The sequence below is a fragment of the Coregonus lavaretus genome (assembly GCF_964263955.1).
Source record: "Coregonus lavaretus genome assembly, chromosome: 17".
Taxonomy (NCBI): Eukaryota; Metazoa; Chordata; class Actinopteri; order Salmoniformes; family Salmonidae; genus Coregonus; species Coregonus lavaretus.
Genome location: NC_140004.1, coordinates 24,909,457 through 24,927,798, shown reverse-complemented (window position 1 = coordinate 24,927,798; position 18,342 = coordinate 24,909,457). Strand labels below are relative to the sequence as shown.

At 41.8% G+C, this 18,342-nt stretch overlaps 1 protein-coding gene across 1 annotated transcript; it reads right to left on the bottom strand.

The window, feature by feature from the left end:
* Nucleotides 1-68: 68 nt before the first annotated feature.
* LOC311144551 (MOB kinase activator 1A) lies at nucleotides 69-18,302 on the bottom strand. Its single transcript, XM_084180581.1, has 6 exons — nucleotides 18,107-18,302; nucleotides 17,366-17,532; nucleotides 7,362-7,455; nucleotides 3,060-3,193; nucleotides 2,797-2,960; nucleotides 69-2,525 (listed from the first exon to the last, which is right to left on the bottom strand). The coding sequence occupies exons 1-6, from the start codon at nucleotides 18,118-18,120 to the stop codon at nucleotides 2,448-2,450; spliced, it is 651 nt and encodes a 216-aa protein (XP_084036707.1). The 5' UTR covers nucleotides 18,121-18,302; the 3' UTR covers nucleotides 69-2,447.
* Between the last annotated feature and the right edge of the window lie 40 nt (nucleotides 18,303-18,342).

Below are 18,342 nucleotides of genomic sequence, written 5' to 3'. Positions count from 1 at the left end.
ACTTGAGCTATAAATTAAATGTCTCAACTCTCATACCCATTTCAAATCATTTCAATACAAACAGAATCTCCACAAAGTCATTTTAATGTTTATTAAGCTATTCCGCTGTGAATACTGTAAATTCAGACAATATTTTCTAAAGGCACAGTTTTGTTAAGATAATGTGCTGTAAATTACCCTATTTACAGCAGAGTATTGGACTCACAGTTGTAACATAAATCACATTGGCCACAAATTACCTCCAAAATATATAAAAAGTCATACCCTTTTTAAAATTCCTTAACCAAAGTTAGTTAATTTAACAGCAATATCAAAAAATAAGATTAAATGTAACTCCAAATCTATGGCTTTACAAACTGTTTTCATTGGATATCTGGGAGAAAAAAAGGTAGACCCAAAAAATGTAATGTGTAAATAAAAAGTAGCCATCTTTTTCCAACAAAAAAAAACTACGCTTAATATATTCCAGAAACATACAGTGTGTGTATTGTCTTATTCCCAACATCGCATTGCCTATGGGGAATGTAACACCACATTCAAAATCAATGTTGAATGTAATAAAACCTATAAGTACACATACTGGCAGTATATCAGGTAACTTTATCCAGACAGATCAAACATAAGCACATATTAGGAAAGATTATGAATATTACAAACATGCTGGAGATTTGTAAAGACACACCAATCTCACACTTGCTTAATACCATGTGTTGGCTAGTAGATCATACTTTTACAAGGATGTATTTTCCAACCAGGGGGCCAAATGAGATATAAGCTGTGTAAAAACGTATTTACATTGGCCGAAATTGTCTGAAATTAGTTAGAGATTCTCCAGTACTTTTCTATACTTTTTATCCAGTAGTTCTGAAAGTAGCACTAACGAGCCAAAAGTGGTCCCCCAAAATGACATACTTGACGTAGTATGCACAACACGTCATTGCTCCCTCTCACTTTGCTGTGTGTGCATGATGTGCCTCTTGCTAGCTATCACTCATATGGCAAAGGGCTGAAGCTCATTGGTTGAACTCAAATTGCTAGGGGGCTGGCCCACTTGGGGGAAAATAGCACAGCACTGATTCCAGAAAAGTCGTTTTCAAACTAGGGATTTCGTGGCTAATTGAGGTAATTCTGCTCATAGATTATGCATGTATGAACTACACATTAACACATCCTGCCCAAAGTGGGAGGTTTAAAAAAAATACTTAGTAGTCGCCAAAGTTCCGGAGCATGTCTAAGGTATCAAATGGAGTAGCACATAGACCTTTACACTCAGTCCAAATCAGGAAGAGGGTAAATACTAATAGCTTTTTTCTTTATAAATAACATTCAATTTGTGGCAAGGAATTTGGATGGAATGGGATCAAAATTGAATGTGTCAAGGTGGCACAACAAACAGCCCTGCTGCTTTAGCACTGTGCCTGGATTGAACACAATGACAAGGGTGAGTTAACATGTCACACACTCAGATAAGACAAATAACACAAAACATGTTTAAACATGAAAAAAATGACAAATATCACATACACTCACCCGTGTCATGTATTGGTGCGAGCACTATTGCTAATATTGCATTTTGCATGCTTGAGTAAAGGTATGTTTAATAAACAATAAAACAAGGATTGACTTGATAAACAATAAAACAAGGATTGACTTGATACTGATATTACAATTAAATACCAGCATGAAGGACAAAGGCATCCAAGGAATTTGACATAGTAAAAACATAACTGAGGCACATGTGCTATTTGAGTGAAATGAGAATGAGTAAGATCAAAATATTCACATTATACTATATTTCATTTCCTCTCTGATACTTTGATCGCGTTCTCTTAAAATACCGTATAACACCTAAATAGTCAGGTCGAGCATAGAAATATGATCACTGATTGTTTATGAACTATGGAAGATTCACAAGTATATCAAAAGTGTCACTGCAAATATTTATTGATCAATATCCCCTGTCTTTTGCAACTTCGTTCACCTTAATCTAAAATACAAAAACGTTTCAGATACAAGATCCCAAAAAACAGTATTTAAGTACATTGACTAAAACCCCAACTGAAAATGTGATTGTTAAAGTTTTTAAAATGTGCTTGTAAAACTGTTTAGGGTATTAATATACTATAAACTGACCCAAATATTATAGGAAAGAATTGCTGGTTTCCATTTCAACTCCTAAAACATATTGGTCCACAGTACAGGTCAGTAGGTCCCAATTATAAAAATACCTTTAATATACTACACCCTGGTATCTTACCTTAAAGACTAGAGTGACCTTTAACAAAACAAGCTCTGAAACAATGTCAGACAACTAGAGGGAGAGAGCAAAAAAACCTAGAATAGAAAATATACAGGTAATGAATGTAGGGAGAAAGAGGGGGAATAAAAATGCACAAAGTGAAAAAGTTACAGAAAGCCAGAAAGGCGAGAGCGAGAGAGGAAGGCGTTTATCTGTCCTTGGAGCCCAGTTTCTCAATGAGGTCCTGCAGGGGGGCCAGCTCACGCCGATCAATGAGGTTGAACTCCTACACAGACACACACGGTAAAATACCACACAAGCTATATGTGATCGAACATCATTTTTACCTGCTATGCTATATTTACACAGGATAGTAACAAGTACGCCTGTTAACCATGAATTATAATTGCACAATGCATCAATGGGAATATAATACTATTTACTACATCCATGGAAGCATGATTTATGACAAGAACCCCTCTGACAGAATCATGACAATCATTTCTAACCAGCAATAAAGAGAACATTTGATATTTGGAATGTATTAGTATTGGCACCTGGACAAAGAAGATGAAGTGTTTGAAGGAGGTGTTTAGGTGGGCCTCCTCCTGCAGCTGCATCACAGAGTCAAAATGCTGGTGGTAGATGTGGGCATAGACTCTGAACAGGCGCTTCAGAATAGTCTTGGCCACAGACATGAAGTTCTTGGGAAAGGGCACTCCTAAGGGAGACAGAGCGGGAGTTCTATTGTCAAAAAGCCGAAGGTCTTGGCGAAAGTTGTGAAGGTTTCGAATTCATACGAACTGATTTTTCAACTAACCTATCTTGGAGGGGAAGAGTGTCTCATCATCCAGCTGATCCTGCACCCAGGTCATCAGGTAGTCTATGTACTTGGGAGCAGAGCACTTGATGGGCTTTTTGATGTTGGTGCCATCAGCCCAGTGGTATTCATACCTTGAGGGAGGTAGAGACGGACCAATAGCGAGATTATTATTTATTTTTTTGTCATTTAGCAGACGCTCTTATCCATAGCGACTTACAGTTAGTGAGTGCATAATTTTTTTTTTCATACTGGCCCCCTGTGGGAATCGAACCCACAACCCTGGCGTTGCAAAACTGAGCTACACGGGACTACAGATGGAATGAGAATTTTAATTTAGTTTTAATAACATGAAATTCTGGCTTCCTCTGAATGTTTTTGGCACAATTCAACATCAGTGTTTGTTGGACAGTCATATGGCTAGAAGAGGACATCTTCCTAACAAGACCCAGTTTGGGGTATAAAAGGTTGTCCTATTAAGACACAGCATTTTACCAGTGCACAGATTTAATTTCTGTTCTTCTTAGAAGACGACATTTACCATAAATGATTAGTACAGAGTATACTAGAGTAAGATTCAGGAGCTGGAAAAGAGCAGAAGAGACTAGAGGTAAAACACTACAGTGACCTTGATTATGGCCATGTTGGCAGGAAGTCGGCTCGGGTATTTTCCTCCCGATTAGAGACCGAAAATAGAGCAAGAAGAAGGAACTCTGAGGAAGTGCCAAAACTACACTGAACAGAAATATAAAATGCAACATGTAAAGTGCTGGTCCCATGTTTCAAATGTCCATACGCACAAAACGCGTATAAATGTTGCGTACAAATTGGTTTACATCCCTGATAGTGAGCATTTCTCCTTTGCCAAGATAATCCACCTGACAGGTGTGGCATATCAAGAAGCTGATTTAACAGCATGATCATTACACAGGTGCACCTTGTGTGGGGCCAATAAAAGGCCACTAAAATGTGCAGTTTTGTCAGACAACACAATGCCACAGATGTCTCAAGTTGAGGGAGCGTGCAATTGGCATGCTGACTGCAGGAATGCCCACCAGAGCTGTTAACAGAGACATGAATGATCATTTCTCTACCATAAGCCACCTCCAACGTTGTTTTCAAGAATTTGGCAGTACGTCTAAACAGCCGCAGACCACGTGTAACCATGCCAGCCCAGGACCTCCACATCCGGCTTCTTCACCTGCGTGATCGTCTGAGACCAGCCACCTGACAACTGATGAAACTGTGGGTTTGCACAATCCAATAATTTCTGCACAAACTGTCAGAAACAGTCTCAGGGAAGCTCATCTGCGTGCTCGTCATCCTCACCAGGGTCTAGACCTGACTGCAGTTCGGTGTCATAAGACTTCAGTAGGCAAATGCTCACCTTCGATGGCCACTGGCACGCTGGAGAAGTGTCCTCTTCATGGATGAATCCCGGTTTCAACTGTACTGGGCAGATGGCCTCGTATGGGCGAGCGGTTTGCTAATGTCAACGTTGTGAACAGATAGCCCCATGGTGGTGGTGGGGTTATGGTATGGGCAGGCATAAGTTACGGACAACGAACACAATTGCATTTTAAATCGATGGCAACTTGAATGCACGTGACAAGATCCTGAGGCCCATTGTTGTGCCATTCATCCACCGCCATCATCTCATGTTTCAGCATGATAATGCACGGCCACATGTTGCAAGGATCCATCTGTACACAATTCCTGAAAGCTGAAAATGTCCCAGTTCTTCCATGGCCTGCATACCTCACCAGACATGTCACCCATTGAGCATGTTTGGGATGCTCTGGATCGACGTGTACGACAGCGTGTTCCAGGTCCAGCCAATATCCAGCAACTTCACACAGCCATTGAAGAGGAGTGGGACAACATTACACAGGCCACAACCAACGGCCTGATCAACTCTATGCGAAGGAGAAGCTGCATGAGGCAAATGGTGGTCACACCAGATACTGACTGGTTTTCTGATCCATGCCCCTACCTTAAAAAAAATATATATAGTATCAGTGACCAACACATGCATATCTGTATTCCCAGTGATGTGAAATCCATAGATTAGGGCCTAATGAATTTATTTCAATTGACTGATTTCCTTATATGAACTGTAACTCAATAATATCTTTGAAATTGTTGCGTTTATATTTCAAGTGGTTTCAGCTGACACAAGAATCAGAATTCACAAAGTGTCTCTGAGAAGGACTGCTGAACTAGGATCCGTTTTCCCTTTTAAATCATAATGAATAAGATTACATAAATCAGATCAGCACTCTTGTGAGACGCTTTGTGAATATGGGCTCAGAGAAAACTCCAGAAATGATTTGTTCTGTACTGCATTGACATTGTAAAAACATGAAGTGAAACTAACACACTGAACCAAAGTTTAAAATTAGGTAGCAAAATAAAGCATTTCTGTGTGTGCGTGTGGGAAGTCAGGCCTGGGCTGACCATAGCAGTGGCATGTGAATAACTACCATATTCAAGTTTAAAAGCGGAACTGACAGCGTTTTAGCAACATTAAATCGTATTATTATAATATACACCCCCAGGAAGGATATTCATTTTTTTTACATTTTCTGACAAGCAAGCACTTAAATATGGTCATTTTCAAGTTTTCAATGATTCATCGAATATTTGGAAATGACGTAGAGGAAGGCATTAGTGAAAACTCTATAGCAATATAGAGTGGGAAAGCGGCTGTGCGTTTGGACAATTAATAGACACTGCATTAAATAAAACCTAATAAAAACATCTGTCTTGTCCAGGACAGGAGTCAATACAGACCGGTGCGCCATAACCAATCAGAGCTACAATAGGCCTATATGCAAATAAGCCATTGGCCACACGGGCCTGCCATCATTCACTTTTAACTGGATCATGTGTTTACAGGCAGTAGCGCGACTTTAGATCTTAAAAGGAATTGGCCAAAAGCCACAAACTACACCTGAATGGATTTCTGCAAATATGTAAATACCACGGGAGTCTTACATTTGGAAACTTTACAGTCCTATTGATCAAACCACCATGAAAAAGGTAGGCTCACTCTCCCTCAGTTGTCTATACATCAACAATATAAACTGTTGTTCGCAAGCACGATATGATCTAAAATCTAACGAGGGAACAGTAGATAAACCCTCTCAAACGTTTTCAGCTTGTAGTTGGCTGTCAAAATTGCACTGATAAACAACGGGGAATAGTAGCCTGCTCGCCCGCCAATGCATGCTTGTCCCAAGCCACGTTTTGACAACTGAATGGGAACTTGCCTGCCCGCCCATTTGACCGATGCTAAATACATTTGATTGACAACTAAGAGATATGCTGAACTGTGGATAACAGTTGTTCAAGTTTAGCATAGCTAGCAAGCAAAGTGATTCAAATTTCTTTCTAGCTAACCAAATGACACCATCTCTAGCTGTAGCCACAGAAAAACATGGGGAGACAAAGTTGGCCACTCGCCCAATGTCATCATCCTCCCAGCAGCTACACTACATGACCAAAAGTATGAGGACACCTGTATCTACTGCCAATGTTTGTCTATGGAGATTGCATTGCTGTGTGCTCGATTTTATACACCTGTCAGCAACGGGTGTGGCTAAAATTGCCAAATCGACTAATTTGAAGGGGTGTCCACATACTTTTGCCAATCTAACGTTAGGCTTCGTGTTTTTAGCTTGCTAAATACATAGCTACCTAAATACATAAGCTAGCCTATTACCCACGTTATGATTGCCCTTGCTAGTTTGATTGTATTGGCATTCCCAACCTTAGTTACATTCGTCCGCTTTTCTCCAAAATATTGAGTCATTGAAACTGAAACAGTGCATCCCCAATGGCTGGAGGAAGCAAACAATGTACCAGGCCAACTGTGATTTACAACCTGGTATCAATATTTGTTGGACTACCAACATGTATTGGTGAAATATATGAATCGATGCATTGAACTGCATCAATCTATTCTGCCAACAATGCCTTACTCTGTCATTTTGAGTCATAACTTATTTTTAATCCCTCTTACAAAGTTGGTTTTGTAGCATAAACTGGGAATTTTATATTTTTGACTGATATTATGATTGTCTGTTTCATATCTGCAAAGTAGTAAAAAAAAAAAAAAAGTGTTTTATCACTCTTCAGGTCATTTCAGAGAATAATATAACTGAAAGAGGGAATATGCATGGAATGTCTGTCTGATGAAGGTTCTTAAGCCAAAAATTGGTCAAATTAATCCACAGCAAAGACAGACACATTTGCATCTTCCTTTTCCATTTGAATAGTCTGTCTCCCTGTCTATCTTACCTAGGCCCTGCAGACATCACAGAGCAGCTGGTCTCAGTGCAGAACTCAGTAATGGTGCCGTAGAGCATGTTGATCTGATTGAAGAAGTCCACAGCTGAAACAGAGAGCAGACCAAAGGCCCATATTATCTAATGCAAAAGCATAACTGAATGGGCAACCAAATGCCCAATGACAAAGTACTTAATTTGAAAGATAGGCAGCAACCAAGGGTGTTCTGAGATACTGAGCACACAGACAAAATAATATTCCCTTCTTCTAAAATGGATTAAATACCCCCCCCCCCCCCCCCCCCAATCTACACACAACACCCCATATTGACAAAGCAAAAACAGGTTTAGAAATTTTTGCAAATGTATTCAAAATAAAAAACATTTACATACAGTTGAAGTCGGAAGTTTACATAGACTTAGGTTGGAGTCATTAAAACTCGTTTTTTCAACCACTCCACAAATTTCTTGTTAACAAACTATAGTTTTGGCAAGTCGGTTAGGACATCTACTTTGTGCATGACACAAGTAATTTTTCCAACAATTGTTTACAGACAGATTATTTCACTTATAATTCACTGTATCACAATTCCAGTGGGTCAGAAGTTTACATACACTAAATTGACTGTGCCTTTAAACAGCTTGGAAAATTCCAGAAAATGATGTCATGGCTTTAGAAGCTTCTGATAGGCTAATTGTACCTGTGGATGTATTTCAAGGACTACCTTCAAACTCAGTGCCTCTTTGCTTGACATCATGGGAAAATCAAAAGAAATCAGCCAAGACCTCTGAAAAAAAATGGTAGACCTCCACAAGTCTAGTTCATCCTTGGGAGCAATTTCCAAATGCCTGAAGGTACCACGTTCATCTGTACAAACAATAGTACGCAAGTATAAACACCATGGGACCACGCAGCCGTCATACCGCTCAGGAAGGAGAGGCGTTCTGTCTCCTAGAGATTAACGTACTTTAGTGCGAAAAGTGCAAATCAATCCCAGTACAACAGCAAAGGAACTTGTGAAGATGCTGGAGGAAACAGGTACAAAAGTACCTACAGTGAGGGAAAAAGTATTTGATCCCCTGCTGATTTTGTAAGTTTGCCCACTGACAAAGAAATGATCAGTCTATAATTTTAATGGTAGGTTTATTTGAACGGTGAGAGACAGAATAACAACAAAAAAATCCAGAAAAACGCATGTCAAAAATGTTATAAATTGATTTGCATTTTAATGAGGGAAATAAGTATTTGACCCCCTCTCAATAAGAAAGATTTCTGGCTCCCAGGTGCATTTTATATAGGTAACGAGCTGAGATTAGGAGCACACTCTTAAAGGGAGTGCCCCTAATCTCAGCTTGTTACCTGTATAAAAAGACACCTGTCCACAGAAGCAATCAATCAATCAGATTCCAAACTCTCCACCATGGCAAAGACCAAAGAGCTCTCCAAGGATGTCAGGGACAAGATTGTAGACCTACACAAGGCTGGAATGGGCTACAAGACCATCGCCAAGCAGCTTGGTGAGAAGGTGACAACAGTTGGTGCGATTATTCGCAAATGGAATTAACACAAAATAACTGTCAATCTCCCTCGGCCTGGGGCTCCATGCAAGATCTCACCTCGTGGAGTTGCAATGATCATGAGAACGGTGAGGAATCAGCCCAGAACTACACGGGAGGATCTTGGCAATGATCTCAAGGCAGCTGGGACCATAGTCACCAAGAAAACAATTAGTAACATACTACGCCGTGAAGGACTGAAATCCAGCGCCAGCAAGGTCCCCCTGCTCAAGAAAGCACATATACAGGGCCGTCTGAAGTTTACCAATGAACATCTGAATGATTCAGAGGAGAACTGGGTGAAAGTGTTGTGGTCAGATGAGACCAAAATGGAGCTCTTTGGCATCAACTCAACTCGCCGTGTTTGGAGGAGGAGGAATGATGCCTATGACCCCAAGAACACCATCCCCACCGTCAAACATGGAGGTGGAAAATTATGCTTTGGGGGTGTTTTTCTGCTAAGGGGACAGGACAACTTCACCGCATCAAAGGGACGATGGATGGGGCCATGTACCGTCAAATATTGGGTGAGAACCTCCTTCCCTCAGCCAGGGCATTGAAAATGGGTCGTGGATGGGTATTCCAGCATGATAATGACCCAAAACACACGGCCAAGGCAACAAAGGAGTGGCTCAAGAAGAAGCACATTAATGTCCTGGAGTGGCCTAACCAGTCTCCAGACCTTAATCCCATAGAAAATCTGTGGAGGGAGCTGAAAGTTCGAGTTGCCAAACGTCAGGCTCGAAACCTTAATGACTTGGAGAAGATCTGCAAAGAGGAGTGGGACTAAATCCCTCCTGAGATGTGTGCAAACCTGGTGGCTAACTACAAGAAACGTCTGACCTCTGTGATTGCCAACAAGGGTTTTGGCACCAAGTACTAAGTCATGTTTTGCAGAGGGGTCAAATACTTATTTCCCTCATTAACATGCAAATCAATTTATAACATTTTTGACATGCGTTTTTCTGGATTTGTTGTTGTTGTTGTTGTTGTTGTTGTTCTTCTGTCTCTCACTGTTCAAATAAACCTACTATTAAAATTATAGACTGATCATGTCTTTGTCAGTGGGCAAACGTACAAAATCAGCAGGGGATCAAATACTTTTTTCACTCACTGTATATCCACAGTAAAACGAGTCCTATATCGACATAACCTGAAAGGCCGCTCAGCAAGGAAGAAGCCACTGCTCCAAAACTGCCATAAAAAAGCCAGACTACGGTTTGCAACTGCACATGGGGACAAAGATCGTACTTTTTGGAGAAATGTCCTCTGGTCTGATGAAACAAAAATAGAACTGACCATAATAACCATCGTAGTGTTTGGAGGAAAAAGGGGGCAGCTTGCAAGCCGAAGAACACCATCCCAACCGTGAAGCACGGGGGTGGCAGCATCATGCTGTGGGGGTGCTTTGCTGCAGGAGGGACTGGTGCACTTCACAAAATAGATGGCATCATGAGGAAGGGAAATTATGTGGATATATTGAAGCAACATCTCAAGACATCAGTCAGGAAGTTAAAGCTTGGTTGCAAATGGGTCTTCCAAATGGACAATGACCCCAAGCATACTTCCAAAGTTGTGGCAAAATGGCTTAAGGACAACAAAGTCAAGGTATTGGAGTGGCCATCACAAAGCCCTGACCTCAATTCTATAGAACATTTGTAGGCAGAACTGAAAAGGCATGTGAGCAAGGAGGCCTACAAACCTGACTCAGTTACAGCAGCTCTGTCAGGAGGAATGGGCCAAGATTCACCCAACTTATCGTGGGAAGCTTGTGGAAGGCTACCCGAAACGTTTGACCCAAGTTAAACAATTTTAAGGCAATGCTACCAAATACTAATTGAGCGCATGTAAACTTCTGACCCACTGGGAAACTGATGAAAGAAATAAAAGCTTAAATAAATCACTACTATTATTTCGGACATTTCACATTCTTAAAAGTGGTGATCCTAACGGACCTAAGACAGGGGATTTTTACTAGGATTAAATGTCAGGAATTGTGAAAAACTGAGTTTAAATGTATTTGGCTAAGGTGTATGTAAACTTCCGACTTCAACTGTAAGTATTCAGACCCTTTACTCAGTGCATTGTTGAAGCACCTTTGGCAGCGATGACAGCCTCGAGTCTTCCTGGACATGACGCTACAAGCTTGGCACACCTGTATTTGGGGAGTTTCTCCCATTCTTCTCTGCCGATCCTCTCAAGCTCTGTCAGGTTGGATGGAGAGCGTCACTGCACAGCTATTTTCAGGTCTCTCCAGGGACGTTCGATCAGGTTCAAGTCCGGGCTCTGGCTGGGCCATTCAGAGACTTGTCCCGAAGCCACTCCTGCATTGCCCAGGCTGTGCGCTTATGGTCATTGTTCTGTTGGAAAGTGAACCGTCGCCCCAGTCTGAGGTCCTGAGCAGGTTTTCATTAAGGATCTTTCTGTACTTTGCCCTGTTCATCTTTCCCTCGATCCTGACTAGTCTCCCAGTCCCTACCACTGAAAAACATCCCCACAGCATGATGCTGCCACCCCCATGCTTCACCGTAGGGATGGTGCCAGGTTTCCTCCAGACGTAACGCTTGGCATTCAGGCCAAAGAGTTCAGTCATGGTTTCATCAGACCAGAGAATCTTGTTTCTCATGGTCTGAGAGTCCTTTAGGTGCCTTTTGGCAAATTCCAAGTGGGCTGTCATGTGCCTTTTAAGGACAAGTGGGTTCCGTCTGGCCACTCTACCTTAAAGGCCTGATTGGTGGAGTGCTGCAGAGATGGTTGTCGGTCTAGAAGGTTCTCCCATCTCCACAGAAGAACTCTGGAGCTCTGTCAGAGTAGCCATTGGGTTCTTGGTCACCTCCCTGACCAAGGCCCTTCTCCCCCGATTGCTCGGATTGGCCGGGCGGCCAGCTCTAAAAGAGTCTTGGTGGTTCCAAACTTCTTCCATTTAAGAATGATCAAGGCCACTGTGTTCTTGGGGACCTTCAATGCTGCAGAAATGTTTTGGTACCGTTCCCCAGATCTGTGCCTCGACACAATCCTGTCTCGGAGCTCTACGGACAATACCTTCGACCTCATGGCTTGGTTTTTGTTCCGACATGCACTGTCAACTGTAGGACCTTACATAGACAGGTGTGTGCCTTTCCAAATCATGTCCAATCAATTAAATTTACCACAGGTGGACTCCAATCAAGTTGTACAAACATCTCAAGGATGATCAATGGAAACAGGATGCACCGGAGCTCAATTTCTAGTCTTATAGCAAAGGGTCTGAATACTTATGTAAATAAGGTATTTATATACAGTGGGGAGAACAAGTATTTGATACACTGACGATTTTGCAGGTTTTCCTACTTACAAAGCATGTAGAGGTCTAATTTTTATCATAGGTACACTTCAACTGTGAGAGACGGAATCTAAAACAAATATCCAGAAAATCACATTGTATGATTTTTAAGTAATTACATTTGCATTTTATTGCATGACATAAGTATTTGATACATCAGAAAAGCAGAACTTAATATTCGGTACAGAAACCTTTGTTTGCAATTACAGAGATCATACGTTTCATGTAGGTCTTGACCAGGTTTGCACACACTGCAGCAGAGATTTTGGCCCACTCCTCCATACAGACCTTCTCCAGATCCTTCAGGTTTCGGGGCTGTCGCTGGGCAATACGGACTTTCAGCTCCCTCCAAAGATGTTCTATTGGGTTCAGGTCTGGAGACTGGCTAGGCCACTCCAGGACCTTGAGATGCTTCTTACAGAGCCACTCCTTAGTTGCCCTGGCTGTGTGTGTCGGGTCGTTGTCATGCTGGAAGACCCAGCCACGACCCATCTTCAATGCTCTTACTGAGGGAAGGAGGTTGTTGGCCAAGATCTTGCGATACATGGCCCCATCCATCCTCCCCTCAATACGGTGCAGTCGTCCTGTCCCCTTTGCAGAAAAGCATCCCCAAAGAATGATGTTTCCACCTCCATGCTTCACGGTTGGGATGGTGTTCTTGGGGGTTGTACTCATCCTTCTTCTTCCTCCAAACATGGCAAGTGGAGTTTAGACCAAAGCGCTATATTTTTTTCTGACCAGACCACATGACCTTCTCCCATTCCTCCTCTGGATCATCCAGATGGTCATTGGCAAACTTCAGACGGGCCTAGACATGCGCTGGCTTGAGCAGGGGGACCTTGCGTGCGCTGCAGGATTTTAATCCATGACGGCGTAGTGTGTTACTAATGGTTTTCTTTGAGACTGTGGTCCCAGCTCTCTTCAGGTCATTGACCAGGTCCTGCCGTGTAGTTCTGGGCTGATCCCTCACCTTCCTCATGATCATTGATGCCCCACGAGGTGATATCTTGCATGGAGCCCCAGACCGAGGGTGATTGACCGTCATCTTGAACTTCTTCCATTTTCGAATAATTGCGCCAACAGTTGTTGCCTTCTCACCAAGCTGCGTGCCTATTGTCCTGTAGCCCATCCCAGCCTTGTGCGGGTCTACAATTTTATCCCTGATGTCCTTACACAGCTCTCTGGTCTTGGCCATTGTGGAGAGGTTGGAGTCTGTTTGATTGAGTGTGTGGACAGGTGTCTTTTATACAGGTAACGAGTGGAGAACAGGAGGGCTTCTTAAAGAAAAACTAACAGGTCTGTGAGAGCCGGAATTATTACTGGTTGGTAGGTGATCAAATACATATATCATGCAATAAAATGCAAATTATTACTTAAAAATCATACAATGTGATTTTCTGGATTTTTGTTTTAGATTCCATCTCTCACAGTTGAAGTGTACCTATGATAAAAATTACAGACATCTACATGCTTTGTAAGTAGGAAAACCTGCAAAATCAGCAGTGTATCAAATACTTGTTCTCCCCACTGTATTTGATTAATTCCATGTTTTATTTGAGGCATGCCTTGCTGCAGCACATTCCTTAGGATAATTAATGTTCCAGACATCATCCAGAAACAAAAAATGTCTAAAAACCTGTTTTCGCTTTGTCATTATGGGGTATTGTGTGTGTAGATTGATGAGGGGAGAAAAAAACTACTTCAACTTGACAAAATGTGGAAAAGGTGAAGGGGTCTGAATACTTTCCAAATGCAGTACCAGTCAGAAGTTTGGACACACCTACTCATTCAAGGGTTTTTCTATATTTTTACTATTTTCAACATTGTAGAATTATAGTGAAGACATAGAAACTATGAAATAACACATATGGAATCATGTAGTAACCAGATTCTTCAAAGTAGCCACCCTTTGCCTTTGACAGCTTTGTACACGCTTGGCATTCTCTCAACCAGCTTCACCTGGAATGCTTTTCCAACAGTCTTGGAGTTCCCACATATGCTGAGCACTTGTTGGCTGCTTTTCCTTCACTCTGCGGTCAAACTCATCCCAAACCATCTCAATTGGGTTGAGGTCGGGTGATTGTGGAGCCAAGGTCATCTGATGCAGCACTCCATCACTCTCCTTATTAGTCAAATAGCCCGTACACAGCCTGGAGGTGTGTTGGGTCATTGTCCTGTTGAAAAACAAATGATTGTCCCGCTAAACCCAAACCAGATGGGATGGCTTATCGCTGCAGAATGCTGTGGTAGCCATACTGGTTAAGTGTGCCTTGAATTCTAAATAAATCAGAGACAGCAAAGCACTCCCACATCATCACACCACCTCCTCCATGCTTCACGGTGGGAATCACACATGCAGAGATCATCCGTTCACCTACTCTGCGTCTCACAAAGACACGGCGGTTGGAACCAAAAATCTCACATTTGGACTCCAGACCAAAGGACAGATTTCCACCGGTCCAATGTTCATTGCTCATGTTTCTTGGCCCAAGCAAGTCTCTTGTTCTTATTGGTGTCCTTTAGTAGTGGTTTCTTTGCAGCAATTCGACCATGAAGGCCTGATTCACAGTCTCCTCTGAACAGTTGATATGTCTGTTACTTGAACTTTGAAGCTTTTATTTGGGCTGTAATCTGAGGTGCAGTTAACTCTAATGAATGTATCCTCTTCAGCAGAGGTAACTCTGGGTCTTCCTTTTCTGTGGCGGTCCTCATGAGAGCCAGTTTCATCGTAGCGCTTGATGGTTTTTGCGACTGCACTTGAAGAAACGTTCAAAGTTCTTGACATTTTCCAGATTGACTGACCTTCATGTCTTAAAGTAATGATGGACTGTTGTTTCTCTTTGCTTATTTGAGCTGTTCTTGCCATAATATGGACTTGGTCTTTTACCAAATAGGGCTATCTTCTGTATACCAACCCTACCTTGTCACAACACAACTGATTGGCTCAAAGGCATTAAGAAATAACACACATTTCAGGTGACTACCTCATGAAGCTGGTTGAGAGAATGCCAAGAGTGTGCAAAGCTGTCATCAAGGCAAAGGGTGGCTACTTTGAAGAATCTCAAATATAAAATATATTTGAATTTGTTAAGCACTTTTTTTGGTTACTACATGATTCCATATGTGTTATTTCATAGTTTTGATGTCTTCACTATTATTCTACAATGTAGAAAATAGTAAAAATAAAGAAAAACCCTTGAATGAGTAGGTGTGTCCAAACTTTTGACTGGTACTGTACATACACACGTGGCTAAATATATTGGCACCCTTGCACTTTTTCAAGTAACTCACTATTATCCCTAAAAATAAGTTGAAATTTAGTCTCCACAATTCTTTATTTCACTGTTAATATTACAGATCAATTTAAAATCAGAAAATTAACAGAAATGGTATTGACAAAATGTACACCCTAGACCTATTATTTGTTAGCACAGCCTTTGGTCAAAAAACTGCAATCAAGCGCTTCCTATAAACAGCAAAGCTTCCTGCACCTCTGTACTGGCAGTTTGGTCCACTCCTCTTGTGCAAACTTATCCAGTTCTCCCAGATTTGAATGGTGCCTTCTCCCAACTGCTGTTTCAGATCTCTTCACAAGTTTTCAATGGGATTTAGATCTTGACTCATTGCTGGCCACTTCAGAACAGTCCAGCGTTTGTCTTGAACCATTCCTGGGTGCGTTTTGAAGTGTGTTGGGGGTCATTGTCCTGCTGGAAGACCTATGACCTAAGAAGGAGACCCAGCTTTCTGACACTGGGTCCGATATTGTGCTCCAAAATGCCTTGGTATTCTCCTGATTTCATGATGCCATGCACAAGTTCAAGGCACCCATTGCCAGAGGCAGCAAAGCAACCCCAAAACATCACTGAACCTCTTCCATGTTTGACTGTAGGGAAGGTTTTATTTTCGTCGAAGGCTTCATTTAGTTTTCTGTAAACAGAGAAAGTGTTCTTTACCAAAATTCTCCCAGAAGGATTTTGGCATGTTCAGGTGTGTTATGGCAAATTGCAGTCGGGCTTTCTTATGTCTCTCTCTTTCAGCAGTGGGGTCCTCCTGGGTCTCCTGGTCCTCTGTAGCTCAGCTGGTAGAGCACCGCGCTTGTAACGCCAAGGTAGTGGGTTCGATCCCCGGGACCACCCATACACAAAAATGTATGCACGCATGACTGTAAGTCGCTTTGGATAAAAGCGTCTGCTAAATGGCATATTATTATTTATTATTATATAACCCCCTTTCATTGAGTTGACGGATGGTGCGAGTTGAAGCTGTCGTACCCTATGTCTGAAAGTCAGCTTGAATCTGTGTGGCAGTTGATCGTTCATTCTAACATTCCTTTGCTGCAATCATCCATCAACTTCTCTTGCGGCCATGTCCAGGGAGGTTGGCTACAGTGGCATGGGCCTTAAACTTCTTGATGACATTACGTACAGTGGAAACAGGAACATCAAGGTCTGTGAAGATGGACTTGTAGCCTTGAGATTGTCCATGCTTGGCTACAATATTGTGTCTGACTGATCTCCTCAGATAATTATCTGGTTTCTTTCGATTCTCCTTGCGGTACACACTGTGTCACAAAACAGGAGAATGGGTCCTTTTCTCTATTCAAACTCATTGAATTAGGGATTTTTATATTGCAGGCACCTGCAACTCACCACAGGTGAGTTCAATTCCAAAGTAAAGGAGAATCACCTGCTTGAAATCTAATTATGTCTAACTACTTCTAGAAGGTGCCAATAATATTGTCGGATTTCTTTGTGGATTAAGGTAAGATTAGTCAATTATTCCGATTTTTTGTTTTGTTCAACTGCAAACCAAAGACATACATATGTGGATACCAAAATATTGTTTAATTTCAACAGTTTTCTGGAAGAAATTGTGCATTATTTGAAAAAAGTGCAAGGGTGCCAATATTTTTGGCCCTGTCTCTCTCTCGCTCATTTAGCAGACGCGCTTATCCAGAGCGACTTACAGGAACAATTAGGGTTAAGTGCCTTGCTCAAGGGCACCAAAAGATTCAAACCAGCGACCTTTCGGTTACTTAACCACTAGACTGTGCGTCCGCCTGTGAAACCTAAAGGCTGTCATTAAGAACATGTGTCAATTCAATCTGTGCTCCCCTCCTTCAATCACCCTTTACTCACTGTTAACAGCAATCCACTCATTGAGATCTTCCCCCTCTGGCAGCATGACAGCCTGCCTCAGGTTCCCACTCCCCAGCGTTGCCTCTGCATGCTTCAACAGCTCGTATTGGTGGGAGCCCTCTGGGATGTTCTTCTTCGGCTTGAAGGTCTTAGATGAGCGACTGCCACTGGATCAAGGGAGGAGAGGGAGCTCGAGTCAAACTGTGATGTTCCACGTTTTAGCTATTAGTGATGAGTAGATGTGCTCAGATATGAAACCATACTAGCCAGAGTCTTCCTGTTAAACACTTTACTCCGATCAGCAGACAGCAACAAAACAGGAAGGAAGCCAGGCTATCTATAATTGTTTACTAGCTAGTTAACTTATTCACTAGTTGGCTACATGCTAAAAATGCGTCAATGAGCAGTTCCCCTGATGAGTGAAACACCTAATTTAACTAATTAACGTAAGATAACTATAACGTGACATGATCGTGTTGTTATTTAGCTAACTAACGTTAGCTAATCTAGCTAGCTGGGTAACGTTAGTCACATTTGGCTAACTATATTAAACGTAAGATAATCAACAGTTACAGCAAAGATTATGATAATCTGTGGTTACATCATGACTAATTAGTCAATATGTTTGCATCTAAAGTTATGCAAACATAGCTAACGTTATAGTTAACATGTTAGCTAGCCAGCGCGGTAACATTAGCTTGCTACGAGTAAAACGCGACATACATAGCTAGCTTTACTTACAATAGGAAGCTCATCGTTAACTTAATTTCGGTCGAAAAACGAAGACAAATGCAGACCAAAGAATGTGGACGCTCAAAGTAAAACTGTCGTGTCGAACGTTTCACTGGTTGTTTGGTGAATATACAGCCTTTCTAGCTTCCCTGGTGAAAAGTCTCCGAACTTTTCAACCCTTCTCTCACTTGTCAGTGTGTGTCGTACGCAGAATAAATAATATTTTGACGTAGATAGTTAGCGCA